The 13,390-nt window shown below is 43.4% G+C and overlaps 1 protein-coding gene across 1 annotated transcript; it reads right to left on the bottom strand.

Moving 5' to 3' along the window:
- Positions 1-5,946: 5,946 nt before the first annotated feature.
- Positions 5,947-13,127, bottom strand: rgmd (RGM domain family, member D). The gene is made up of 3 exons (XM_070832076.1): positions 12,932-13,127; positions 9,373-9,884; positions 5,947-7,604 (listed from the first exon to the last, which is right to left on the bottom strand). The coding sequence occupies exons 1-3, from the start codon at positions 13,125-13,127 to the stop codon at positions 6,906-6,908; spliced, it is 1,407 nt and encodes a 468-aa protein (XP_070688177.1). The 3' UTR covers positions 5,947-6,905.
- Between the last annotated feature and the right edge of the window lie 263 nt (positions 13,128-13,390).

Genomic DNA, 13,390 nt, shown 5'->3' with positions numbered 1-13,390 from the left:
ATAAGCCTAAATATACGTATCTGCAGTGAAATTCAGAAAAGGGGAAGCAAAGCATTCAAATGGCTGAAATCCTAGAAATTGAGTTAATGTTTTTTGAATTAGCAGAACTGACTGAAAATCCACTAAAACTAGCAGGAAATAGCAGCACTTATTCCAATCGTGTCATAATTAAGCTGCATGTGGTCAAACTAAAGTTCATCTTCTACATGTTTTCACACTTGCATCCATTTTTTTCTCTCTATATATTTGTCATCCTGCCATGGTGCCCTTTCAATCTCTGAGCATGCTCAATGGGGGCTGGGAGGGTTAAAGATTATGATTATGGTACTACTCGTATTAACAATGATTCTTTAACTATGGTTTGAATGCTAAGGATAGTAGCTTATTATAAATATGAAATCTGTATATTATGGAAAATCAGCACAGGACCTTTCTTTGGGTGCATAGAGGTTAGGGTTTGAAATGGGGGAGGGGCAGGGTTCGGGAGGGCGGGGGGGGGGGGGGGGGGGTCGCTTTATAAAGATGTTAACTTTCTGGTTTCTCAGCACAAAGCATACAAAAACATATAAACAGCAGTATGGAGTCTGTGAAGAAGACTTCACTGACGTACAGGGCGCAAAAAGAGGAATCTCAGTAATATTCTTTAAACCTGGAGGAGGAAATGCAGTTTACAGGTTGTATTGTTTTTCTTTTCTTTTTTTTCTTTCTTTCTTTTTTTTTTTTTTTTTTTTAAAGGAGAGCGCCACCTGTTTTTGTGGCAGCGTCAGTACAGCATGGATTAACTGACAGGGAAAGCAGTATCTTTTTATAAAAAAAACTTTAAAAAAAACTGTGTTCTGTATTAGCCTGAGAAACCAAACATTTTTTCCCCTGTTGAAATTTCTTAATACTTGCTGCTTAGATTACTTCATATTAATGATTGATGATTTAATAATTTTATAATTAATTATCGGGTCAAGTATGTAACTTGATGTTTATTTATTTATCTATTATTTATTTTATGCATTATTTAATATTTATTTATTTATCTATTTATTTATTTATTATTTGTTCAGCCACTTTTCTTTCTTTTCTTTAATGGTTATGGTAAGATAAAGATATGTATCAAAAAGAAACGCTTATTGGGGCTTTTCTCTCTTTCTCTCCTTTTTTTCCAATTTTACAATAAAAATTCAAACTGGATGTTTTGGTTCTCACAGTTATGTTGCTGTATGTTGAAAGCGGTGCTGAACCGCAGTGCAAAGAGAGGGGGAGTTGTTGCACAAGGATCTGCTCCACTCAGCATCTCAAGGACCTTGAAAGTTTGCGAGTGCAGATATTGCAAACCCTGACAGCTCGCCACCTCGGAGTACCGATGCCTCTGGGATGGATCTGTGATGATGGCGTCATTTCAACCTTAAAGGATAAACCGGGGTACTGCTGCACATCCACAGCTTGAACTTTTTAAAGCATTTTATTTTTCATACGAGGCAGTTCCTCTTGCTCTCACTCCATGCTGGAGTCTTCTTTGGAAGACACCTTAAAAACGCTGGAAGCTTCAGGGGAGGAAATGTGCTCAATTCATCCTCTTATAGAAACTCATTGTCACCTTCACAGCATGTAGGATGATTTGGATTGTCAGTCTGTGGAGGCTGGAGGCTTTGCCAGTTAGCAGGTCACCTAGTGCTGCTCTGCTGCAGGGAGACGCGCTGAGATACGAGTGAGGACATACATGATGGGAACAGAATCCAAAAACAAAGCCATGGCACATAAATTTCACACAGTTAGGAGCTATTGTGGTATAATTTCTGTCAGAGGAAGACGGGAGAACAAATAACATCATCATTTTGACAAGCATGAGGCAGTAAATTGAAATAAGGAAGGCATGGAGTTTACATACAGCGCTGCTTTGATGCCAGAAGTCAAAATCTGATGCAACATCTGTTGGCAGTTGACTTGCTTCTGCACATACACTTTGCAACCACCCTCTTCATACATCAGAAGTCACTGTAGCATCAGCAGCAGCACAGCTGAGACTGCACATCCACATTTTGAGGAGCAGCGACAGATATGAGGGAAAAAAAAAAAAAGGGAAGGGGAGGGACAAAAAAAGTAGAACCACTGGCTCATGAAATAAATTGTCCCAATTACAATAAAGTGTGGCTCTTGGTCAGTGTGCACGGCAGGCAGTTCATCTTTATTACAATCAGTTAATGAAAATCAATCCCCCTCCTGATAAACTCTTATCTCCACGGCCTTTGCGCGCCCCTCGTGCGGGGAGATAATAAATTAGGGTAATATTGCCTTTGATGAGGGAGTGAATTGCAAATTATTGTAACTTTCCAAGATTTATGATGCAGATGCTTAATTTCCGAGCTGGGTTTTTCGGGGCGTCAGGGTGCCGGGGGGCCATTTGTTAAAAGTTTGGTGACACAGGCTCGTTAATAAAAATACACACTCAGACAACCAGGTGCTCTCAGCTGTTCTCTACTGTTACAGTAGCAGAGAAAAACACTGCTTAAACGGCACGGACTCCTGTGTGTAGGATTTTACGGGCCGCTTTCCTTAGACGCTGCACCTGTAACAGAGGATGCATATGAAGAGGCAGAAACCCAGGGGATGCAACGTGTTTACCAAAGTAGGACTGCCAATCATCCCCCCCCCCCCCCCCCCCCCCCCCCACCCCCCCACCCCCCCCAATCTCTATCACACAAGCCAGGAGCGTATGATTTGATATGTAGGTCAATACCCATTCTGGAGTGAGCCAGTGGGTGAGATATGTCTAGTTGCTCGCTGTCACTCTGATTATTGAGGAGACACAGAGATTGAGTTGGTCAGGTATGAGAGAGCCTGCGGTATGAGATAGCTGTATAATCGCTGCAAGTAGAGCAGTCTGAAAACCACACACACACACACATACACACACACACACACACACACTCTCACACACACACAAACTCACTGAGAAATGAGTAACTTCTCGCTCTTTGTTCTGCAGCGCTGACCCATGTAACAGGGTGTTAATGTATGTGTATGTTGAACGTCTTCTACCCGGTGCAACAATCAGACTCTGAGTGCATCATTAAGCAAAATGCTTCAGCGGGAGAGGGTTTGAGGGCGGCAGGGGCGGGGGGGGGCCTTACAAGTCATCAGGAGCTGCAGGAATGATGTAAGGTGATCATTTAAAGAGCCACTTGTGAAACGGAAGGCAAACACAATCTCACCAGAGCAGATTAGTGAGTTTACAGCTACGGCTGACCAACATCACATGCATTTAGCATCAATAAGTCTCAACAGCTGAAATACAACATTCTTTTTCCAAAAGATGTAAAAATGTTTTCCACACAAGCAAAAGTCACTATTCATCCTCTGCGTGATCCGTTATTAATGTTATTATCATCTAATATTTGTCTGAGCCCTCCAGTATCCTGTTATACTTGAGGCGTGGCGCCTTAAATATCAATATGAAAGTCATTTTAAGCCCCATAATGCTCTGCACACTTGATCATCTCATGATGCAAAAGTCTCTCCTCATCAAGGCCACCTCATTTAAGTCTAAGGAACATTTTGCATTAAGACAGCCATCAATCTATCCATTATCAATCAAGGAGAGGACTCACACACCACTATCTATTTATCTTGCCAAGTGCTCTATTAATATCAAATTAATTTCCCCATTGAGAGTATCAATCACTCCAGCAGTTTTTTTCTCAACTCATTAGCTTGGTAATTGTCCTTGTTTACAGGGGAAAGTCAAGACAGGATGGCTCAAAGAGGGTGGACGAGCAATCTATACAGGCCTGAGCAGTTTCCTGCAAACCTACGATACATCCTCCACGCTAATACGTGAGCGGGACTCCTCCTCAGTCTAAGAGGTGTTTTGACACATTCCTCATTTCCAATTTCTTTAAAAAGTTTTCAATATCAGTCTAGAGGTTTTTTTTAAAAAAAAGGAGCTTTCAAATTTTAGATGTTCAGAAGTTGTCAAGAATCTCACCGTCTTTGAACAGACTGAGAGGGCGCTCTCACATGGGGTTATTATATAAGGCTGGAGCTGCCTGGTAGTGTTGTCAGATGACTGCATCTCAACCGATGACATCAATCAGGACGAGCCCTGAAGCTTTTTAGCTTTGTTTCAAAATATACAGCGCACAAACACGGCTTCCATGTCATCAGTTCAGTTTACTACTCAACATTTAGAATCGTCCAGAACGAGTCCAGTGATGGAAGAACTATTAAGAACTAGAGCCAATACAGTGATGCAAACATACCTCAGTGCAAGTAAGAATCCATCCATTCAAATTCCCACATCAGTAAAAAGTGCAGAGGTCTCAAAAGTTAAAATACTTCTGCAGTAAAATTTCCCCTGTGACAGATTGTTCATACTGATACATCAGTGAATAAGCAGCACGTCACTCTTGTAGCTCCTCTAGATGGAGCTGCTTTTAATCATAGACTGATTTAACTACTGTACATATATATATATATATATATATACACACACACACATACATATATATATGTGTGTATATATATATATATATATATATATATATATATGCCATTTGTTTAGTTTAGTCTAGTGGTTCACGAACTACAGGCCGGACCCCTCCAAAGATAAGTCTGGATGTGAGGTGATGAATGGGAGAGGGAAAAAAAGGAAAAACAAAGTTTTGCTCCACAAATGGTTTTGTTTTTTGGACTTTTCTCTAATAAGTTTGACTCCTCTACATGTCCCCACCTAGACACACACAACATTTGGTGACCACTGGTTACATTTTGCATTTTACAAGCTTATAGGTTTTTAAATGTAAAATCATAACCTGGAAAGAAACTAGTAACTAAATTTGATGTGTAAATGTGGATTAAAAAGAACAATATTTGCCTCTGAGATGTGGTGAAGTACAAGTACAAAGAAGAATCAAATGGGGAGACTCAAATAAAGTACATCTAAATTGTACCTAAGCACGGTGCATGAGTACATGTTCTTAGTTACTTTCCACCATTCAGTGTCTCAACATGTCAAGACTGTGACAGTTTTTAGCACCAGTCCACAGTCGCCTCCCTCCCTCGTCCCTCTCCACCTCTCTGCCGTCCTCCTCACATTAAGAATGAGGCGATGAAGTTGCCCAGGAAAGACTGGATTCAGTCCAGGGATGCGCTTCACATATAATGGTGGAAAATGGTGACATGTGTCAGTGGCCAGCGTGTTCCCAACCACACGGCTCACTGTGGTGCTGCCTTTATTTGAAGAAATGGGACATGGAGAGATAAAGTATGATCACATGTGTGAGCAAAACATGCTGTCACTCAGAGTAATAAGGACACCTTTAACTTAGATATAAATTAAATCTACATCTAATTATAGAGCATTAATTCTTAATGTCTTCAGACGGAGAGAGCAGGGGCTGTTAATTGCATTTTTGATGGTGATAAAAAACGATCACACCACTTCTGTCTAATCGTTGTTCATATATAGTGCAAATATCTGCAGCGTGTGTGTGTGTGTGTGTGTTGACTCCAGCCTGGTGTTAACCAGACTACATCCTATTTGGAGCCATGCAGCGCTCTGGCAGACAAAAGCAAAGCCAGCAGCCAGCTCAGCACTCAGAGGTAACATTTACACAGGGGACTGAGAACATACTGTGGATCCCTACAGCTACACAGCCAGCTTGTCAAAACTGTCTTCATACTACAAGCTGACAGACCTTATGGGCTGAGGACCCCAGCAGGGCAGAGGCGGCATTACAAGCACACAGGTAAGAAATGCAAAAGTGCCGTGTGACTTCTTGAAAGCTTTTGAATGTCATTTCACGAGCCGTGTCTGGACTTAGAAACAGTAAATGTGTTTCCATATTCGGCAGTTTAGTATGATGGGATGTGATGGTGGAAAAAAATCCCCGTCTTCTGTCCAAGACACCAGGAACAGGAGTAACAAAACAAAGAGGAAAAAAGAACAGACCTTGATACAGAGTGTCCAACACTTTAATACAGAAAATTACAGATACAGCACGACACATATTAGTTTACTTTTCTTACATTGTCTCAAAATAACCTACTAAAAACACAACAAATGTAAAACATATTACAGTTAAAACATCTATACACAGGCAAATGTACACAATATAAAACACATATATACACTCTTTTAATATATTATTATATAAAGATTTGTGTTTTTTAACCTTTAAAACTGGAAGCCAAACAGCTTGAAGAGGGAGTGTGTCACAGAAGATGAGAGCTGAGAGCATTTTATGGATAGGTAGTTTTTACATACAGTTGTTGGATCCTGTGTATTTACTATGCCAATTACTGAAACAACAACAGTTGAAGTAGACAAAGAAATAACATTTAAATACACAAAACTTATTGTTAAACCCGTTAAGTGCTATTGATATTACTGGATTATAGAGGATCTAGTAGCCGCGCTGCTCTGCACAGAAACAGCTTACATACAGGATGGAGTTACACATGCAGCTTCATACATGGTGGAGTGTTTGAAGGCTGAGGGTTTTCTCAGGAAAAAAAGAAATATTTACAACAACAAAAAAAAAAAAAAAACTCCTTTCTGACATCAGCACACAATTATGAGTTTAACCTTTAAGGGCTGTTGTAAACCAATTAATAGTGAGAATGTGAGTATGTTGTTGGACCCCAAACCATGTGATGTATGTATTTGGTGTGACCAATGTATGAATCCACAGAAAATGTGAAGTGGGAAAAAAAAAACCCATCTTTTATAAGTGAAATCCTTCACGTGGTGAAAACAGAAAAAGATCAAAACATTCACAAATCCCCGCCCCCCCAAAAATACAAATATATACGTCTGAGCTCTAGTCACTCTTTCCTCAAGCTGGTGATGCTTCCATGTTCTGTTCATCTCCATGTTTCTCTTTTTAAAGATCATTTATATTTATTTTATTTGTTCACAAAAGCAGCAGAATGAGGAGGAGGAGTGAGAGCAGGGAGCTGTTGGCTGCTGCGCCAGCCGACGCGAGTGACACCCCTCGGTTGGAAAGGCGAGGAGTCCTCGGGGAATTCTGCTTCAGTTTACTGGGCGGCAGCGCCTTTAAATCCTCCAGAGCGCCGTAGGCTGCCATAGAGAACTCGGGGTCTCCTGTGGTCAGCAAGTCAAACACGCAGGACTGAAAGTACACGTCCTCCACCTGCAGAGTCTCCCTACACTTGGCCGTGGCCCGCTCCACTGTGTAGACCTGGTGAGGAGGCCGCAGAGGACCCAGCTCTGTGTTGGTGCCCTGCAACCGGGGCTGCTGGCTCTGACGGCCCAGCGTGTGCTCTTTGATGAGCTCGTTGCGTGGGCAGCCGTGCAGGCAGAGTTGCAGGCCGCCATTGTCCTCCGAGAAGTCCAGGGTGTCCTCTGGCATGCGGATGGCGAAGGTCAGATAACTGCCCACTCGCCGGACGATTATGGAAGTGCCGATGTAACGGGCCTGTATCTTCACCTGCCGGCCCACCCCAGAGCCGCCGCGCTCCACGATGGTCAGGCTGCCGCTCTCACCGCCACTGCGAGTGCCATCCTGAAAGGCCAAAGGCAGATCTTCTGTGGTAGCCTGGTACACCTTCTGATCTGTACAGCCATGGTAGGATTTGAAGATCACTGTGATCTGAGACAAAGGGGATATAAATATAAGATCAGTATTAAGTAAAACATTTTAGAATACAATTTATTTCATGTTATATAGTTAGAAAATTCCTCCTTAGGTAAAGCAACTAGTAGCAACAAGTGGTAGATGAGCTACAATGCTGCATTTGCCTAAATATGAAGATAAGAACTACAAAAGACGGCTGAAGTAATCTTGAATAAGAGCAGTACCAACTGAAGCCACAAGGTGGCAGCACGAACCTGCCATGAAAGGTCTTAGGCTCATACTGGCCTTTCTCCAGAGTGACAGGGACTCTCTCTCTCTCTCTCTTATGCTAATTCATAATTACTGGAGGACTGCTGTCAGTGATTCACTGGCCGGTCAGTACCCACAGACATGGCTTCTCCTTCACTAGAACCTGTTCCTTCACACCTAAAACAAACCACTGACACTAAAAATAATGCCAACAACTCCGCTAGTCTTCCCAGGATGTTGGCTCAGACAACAGCTTCAAATCTCCATGCATCGTCCACCACGTCTCCCACTCTGGCACTGCGATTGCTTACTCAGTGACTGACTGTGATTTGTATTCCAGCTGAGCTTTGAAAAATTGGGGCCTAACCTTTGTTTCTTGACAAAGCGGTGGCTGCGGTTAAGTTTACACTTACGGGGATACTGTATTTGATGGATGATTTCCTGTCTTAAGTCTGGCAGTTGAAAACAACTCCAAAAGCATGATGGGGGCGTGCGGGTGCTGGCACAGACATACCCACACTAAAGGATTGCATTAGGCTGCACACCCAGAACACGCTGCAGACGCCTTTGAAGGAGTTTGTTCTGAGAGCCTTGGTGCAAAACCTATTTAATTAACAGAATCAAAAACCCTCATTGCTGTCCAATTATTCCTTTATTTTTCCACATTATTTCATATTTACACAAAAAGCGGCCAGTTAATTATTTGACCAGAGGGGTGAAAAAACATTCCAGATCGTGGCGGTGGAGGAAAATGTTTGAGTGAGCGTTAATCACTACCATATGACCACCCATGTGTTAAAGGTAAAGCGCTCAAGCATGTCTGTGATTCAACACCGCTGAAGGACTGCCCTCCTCTCTCTTTTCCCCTCATAGATCTGAAGGAGCTCCAAGACAAGAGGAATGCTGGAGGCTCGAGAGGCACCGTGGAATGACGATTAACTTCACATGTTTGATACTTTATGGCAATACTTGAACTAGCAAGCCAGCGCTCAGACACGGCCTGCTCATATCGGCAATTAGTCTCAAACTTCCTACAATCAGTGTCTTCTAATATGGACTTTGGTGGTTGTCCTATGAAGGGTTAATCTGAGGAGCAGTGATTTTATTTGATTTTGCCAGTTTTTTCTTTAAATCTTAAAAATCTTTTATTCAGGCCTCTAAAATGTATTTGAATTACGCACTGACAGAAAGGAAAAGAAAATCAAACCCCAAAAGACGTGAAAAAAGTGAAAGGGTTTGCAGGCAGACGGCGCTTCATTTTAAAGGACTCACATCAGTTTTATTTGACTAATCATTTTGTCTATAAAACGTTGTAAAACTTTGTAAAAACAATTTCTTGGGTGACATTTTCACTTTGCTTGTTTGTTTTCTAACATTTCAGTCTGAAATGTGTAATTCACTGTCACATATGAAAGCAGAGGAGAACAATGTTCTTGCTTGAGAAACCACTGAAACTTTTGGTCGATTGTCAAAATAACCGAATGAATCCGTTTATCGACTTATCGTTGCAGCTGTTCCCTAAACCCATCCTTACCTTGCTGGTTGCTGTGGCGCTGGAGCCTAGGACAACAGGCACATTGGTCACCTGCACCGACAGGAAGCGGTTATCGATCAGAGGCCACGCCCCTTCCACCTTGCAGGTCTGAAACTCGTCGCGGAAAGTCCGTAGGTGCGGGTCTCCGAATAATCCACAGTGGGCGTATTTCTTCTGCTGGCCGGCTGAGCCAGACACAAGGACCCGACTCTCGTAGTCGCACAGCTCCGGCACGGCCGGGCGAGACGTACTGGGGACCTTGGCGGAGGAGGTGGGCCCATCGCTGGAGCAATTGTGCTGAGAGAATAACTCCTTAATGCGGAAGACGGCCGAGTGGTAGACCAGGTCGCCCCTACAGCTGCGTGCCTGCCGCCGGGTGCACAGGGCATAGGCCCGCAGGGCGATGCAGTAGTCCACGTCCAGAGCTACGTCCTCCTGCAGACCACTAGAGGGTGAGGTAGAAGCCACATACTCCGCATTGCAGCGCTGGATTCGACACTGCTGGCTGTGAGCTGGAAAACAAAAACAATGCCCATCAACATAACTCTACATTAATGCGTCACAATTACTGGGAAAAGTTTCCTTCACTACAAGAATCGTTCTTGCTGACCAATCTGGACAAGAAAATGTTTTTTTTTACTCCTAAAGAATCTTAAAATCCATCTGCCGTTTACGGAGAACATATTACCTCAGCACGGTGCAAGAGGTAGCAGAGTCAAAACTTTTCCACTATCGAGTTTAGCTAAATCAGGAGGGCCATTAAAACCCAAATGCGTGAGCTCACGAGGCCATGATCCCACACTGTGCTCTAGAGTCAGTCAAAACTTATTTCCCCCAACTAGCCCTCACAGAAATAGCATGTAGCCTCACTGTAGGAGGAAACCAACCTGTGTTAGTTTGCCTGAGGGTGTTGAATGTGGTTTGGCTGGTGCTGAGGTAATGGAGGTCCATTAAGCTACACTACACGGCACGACGGGGCTCAGTGTACGGGGCCAGCTAGCTTGAGGAGGGTCACAGGAGGAATATCACAAAGAGTTGCACTCGTTCAGCAACTCTGGGTCAAAACTGGAAGCTGGAGGGGTGGAGGTGGGGACAGCAAAGCCCAGCGTGTGATAACTAGGGTAGTATCTCCTAAGTTCATGGCTGTTAAGTTATGACTCCTGTGGGATGTAAATTATCAAGGAAAACAAAGAACTGCAACTATTTCTGTGGGAAGCAAAATTGAGGATATTCAACAAGTTCACTTGAGTGTTACTTTTGGGTGGGATGTCTCATATGCTGGGTGGGATATTAACTCCTGCTATATAGTGGACACATTTTCCATTTCAAATCAGCATCCACAACACATAAATCACTTTTACGGCAAACCCAGGATCAGTTGCAACACACTGCTCTTCTGTTGCGACATAGTAATCTTCTGTTTACTCCGAAGCTCCATCTAATCTCCCAACAGCTTGGACAAAGACAACAAGATCAACATGGAGATTTCACACCAGTGCACATGAATATTTTTGCACCATTTCCTCCCTTTCACATGCATCTGATGCACTGAGGGGGCACGACAGATGATTAATGCATCTCACAGTCGCAGCACTTCAACACGAGCCCTGATAAAACTGAGATGGAGTGTGAGAGGTCAAGTTAGAGGCATTCGGCATCCCTCCTCTGAATTCCAACAGGCCTCCCCAGTCTCGCTGAGGGGTCACCCGAGTCTGCTGTGATTGACACTTTCTGACAATCACTGCCTGCACGGCCATCAACAACCGTGCATCTCCCTAAAGGGTCTTCATGCTACAGCACTTAGTAGGCTACCAACAAGTGTGAGGACCATGCAGGGAATATGAGAACAGAGAAGGAAAAAGCAAAACGACCACATAAACCGTATTTGTATTAGTATGCTACAGATTAGTGGGTTTTAGTTAGAGCTGGCGATACAGACAATGCTTGATAATGGTTTAGGCCTGGAGTTTTGGCTTCAGACTAATAAGATACTCAATATTTTCAGCAACACAGCTACGATGAAAGCCTTGCTCTACACAGAGGCAGCTCGAAATGAGCACAAAAGAAGGCTGGAAGCCCTTTTAGATGGTGGACAAACATGGTGGCTTTAAATCACTGATTACACACTGACACTTGCAATCTAAATACTTCAACTTAGAAAGTATGTTTTGGATTCAGCTGGAGACAGGAATGTTTTAAATGACAAAGAAAAAACAACAACTCTATATCTGAATGCATTTCAGCAGCTATTGTTGCACATTTCAACCATAAAATTAACTTTTCCAAAACTTTTAGATGCTAAATGCATTTATAACAAGCGATGACCAACACAATACAGAGGAGAGAATGTGGTGCTGGGCAATAATTCAATATCATTGTTTATCATCTTTACACGTGATTTTACCAGGATTTAATTCTCATACTACAATGTGATGGTTTGCAGTTTTCATGTCTTATAAATCTTAGAAGCCTGACAACTTTTTTTTACAGAAAAAAGTTAGTAGACATACTAATATTGAACATCTCTCTGATAATTAGCAGTATATCACTGATGCCCATGTTGCCAGACTATTGACTTTATCCATCATCGCCATCACCTGAAAACAAAAGTTAAAGTCTTATCAAACGTGGGTCTCAAAGAGTGTCACCTTTGTGGTGCCCATTGAGGAGATGGCTCCAACGTGTGAAGAGGATAAACCTGATGGCTAAATGATAAAGTAAACTCCAAACTCTCAGGGTTGATGTGTGTCTGCAGGTTTCTGCAGAGACCAACACGTTCAGAGGCCACAGAGCTGGAGCTGCATGCATGGTGGCTAACAAAGTTAATAAATGAAGCATGAATAGGGGGGAAATACCGTGGTCCGCTTAGCTTCCACTGCTACCAAAACAGTCAAAACTGGGCGTTAAACTCATATTCACGGCTGGAGGAGCGCTGGTGACCGTGTGGTGTCCGATAAGCGGCGTTTTCTGGTTAAAATAAACAAGCTCGGTGGTTTTGTGTTGGTTTAACGGGAGCTGGACGCCAGTTGCTAGCTATGCTAGCTAACGGGGAGCTAAGCCCAAACTTCACTGCCTTCATCAAAAACCCGAACAGCCAAAGTACTGCTGCTGCTTTCTAAAACTTGATAACAGTTACGTGGTTGTTGACAACTTGTTTGGTGTCGTTGTTTTGTGGGAGAAATGTGGGGAAAGTGTCCAGAAGGACGTCCGTGTAGCGGCTGAACTCGTGCTGGGATCCTCGGCAGCAACAGGACATTACTTTGTCCCCGCAATGGACGGGACAACTGAGAACAACAGCGCCTTTTCTCCTCCTTTACACACCGAAACAAACCCTCCAAAACACAAGTAGCTATGTGCGGGAAACGTCCGGAACAGAGCCGTCAGACAGGCTGAGTCCAGCCACACAACGCCGGGGGAAATAAAGTTAAACTTTTCCTAACATCTCCACCTCCATTCCGCGCAGAGCGGGACGCAGGCTGTGCATGCAGGAGAGGAGTGCAGGAGCACGGGTTGGGGATAAAAAACAAAACAAAACAAAAACAAAAAGCACACCACTTACCTGGTCGAAACAGCAGCGAAAGTAAAACCATCGTCAACGTTACACAGTCCAAAAGCTGCCGCTTAGCCGTGATTAGTGGTCCGCTTCTCCCCATACCAATCCATTCAGTTAGAATGGAGCCGCTCGACTGCTGCTCATGGACGCTGTGGCTGCGGGAAATCACACAAATATTCGTCTTCCTTCCCAGCGCTGTCATTCAAAGGGGGCCCCTGTCTTCAGGGCGGCTCTACGAGGGAGGGGTCTAAGGCTCAGACGGGGCCCAGAGGTGATTGCTGGCCAATGAAACTCTAATTATTCACCAACCACTTGATATTTACATGTAGTGGCAATTACTGTGATGAGGAAGAGTGAGGAGGGGAAAAAAGTGCCTTCAACAACAGAGGGGCCGGTGTGAAATTATGATTGCTCTGATTATAATGTGGTTATGATAGTATAACAAATGCCAACTATCTGTTTATA

Source organism: Pempheris klunzingeri, chromosome 6, assembly GCF_042242105.1.
Source record: "Pempheris klunzingeri isolate RE-2024b chromosome 6, fPemKlu1.hap1, whole genome shotgun sequence".
Taxonomy (NCBI): Eukaryota; Metazoa; Chordata; class Actinopteri; order Acropomatiformes; family Pempheridae; genus Pempheris; species Pempheris klunzingeri.
The sequence above is the reverse complement of the archived record's forward strand: the minus strand, read 5'-3'. Positions and strand labels throughout refer to the sequence as shown.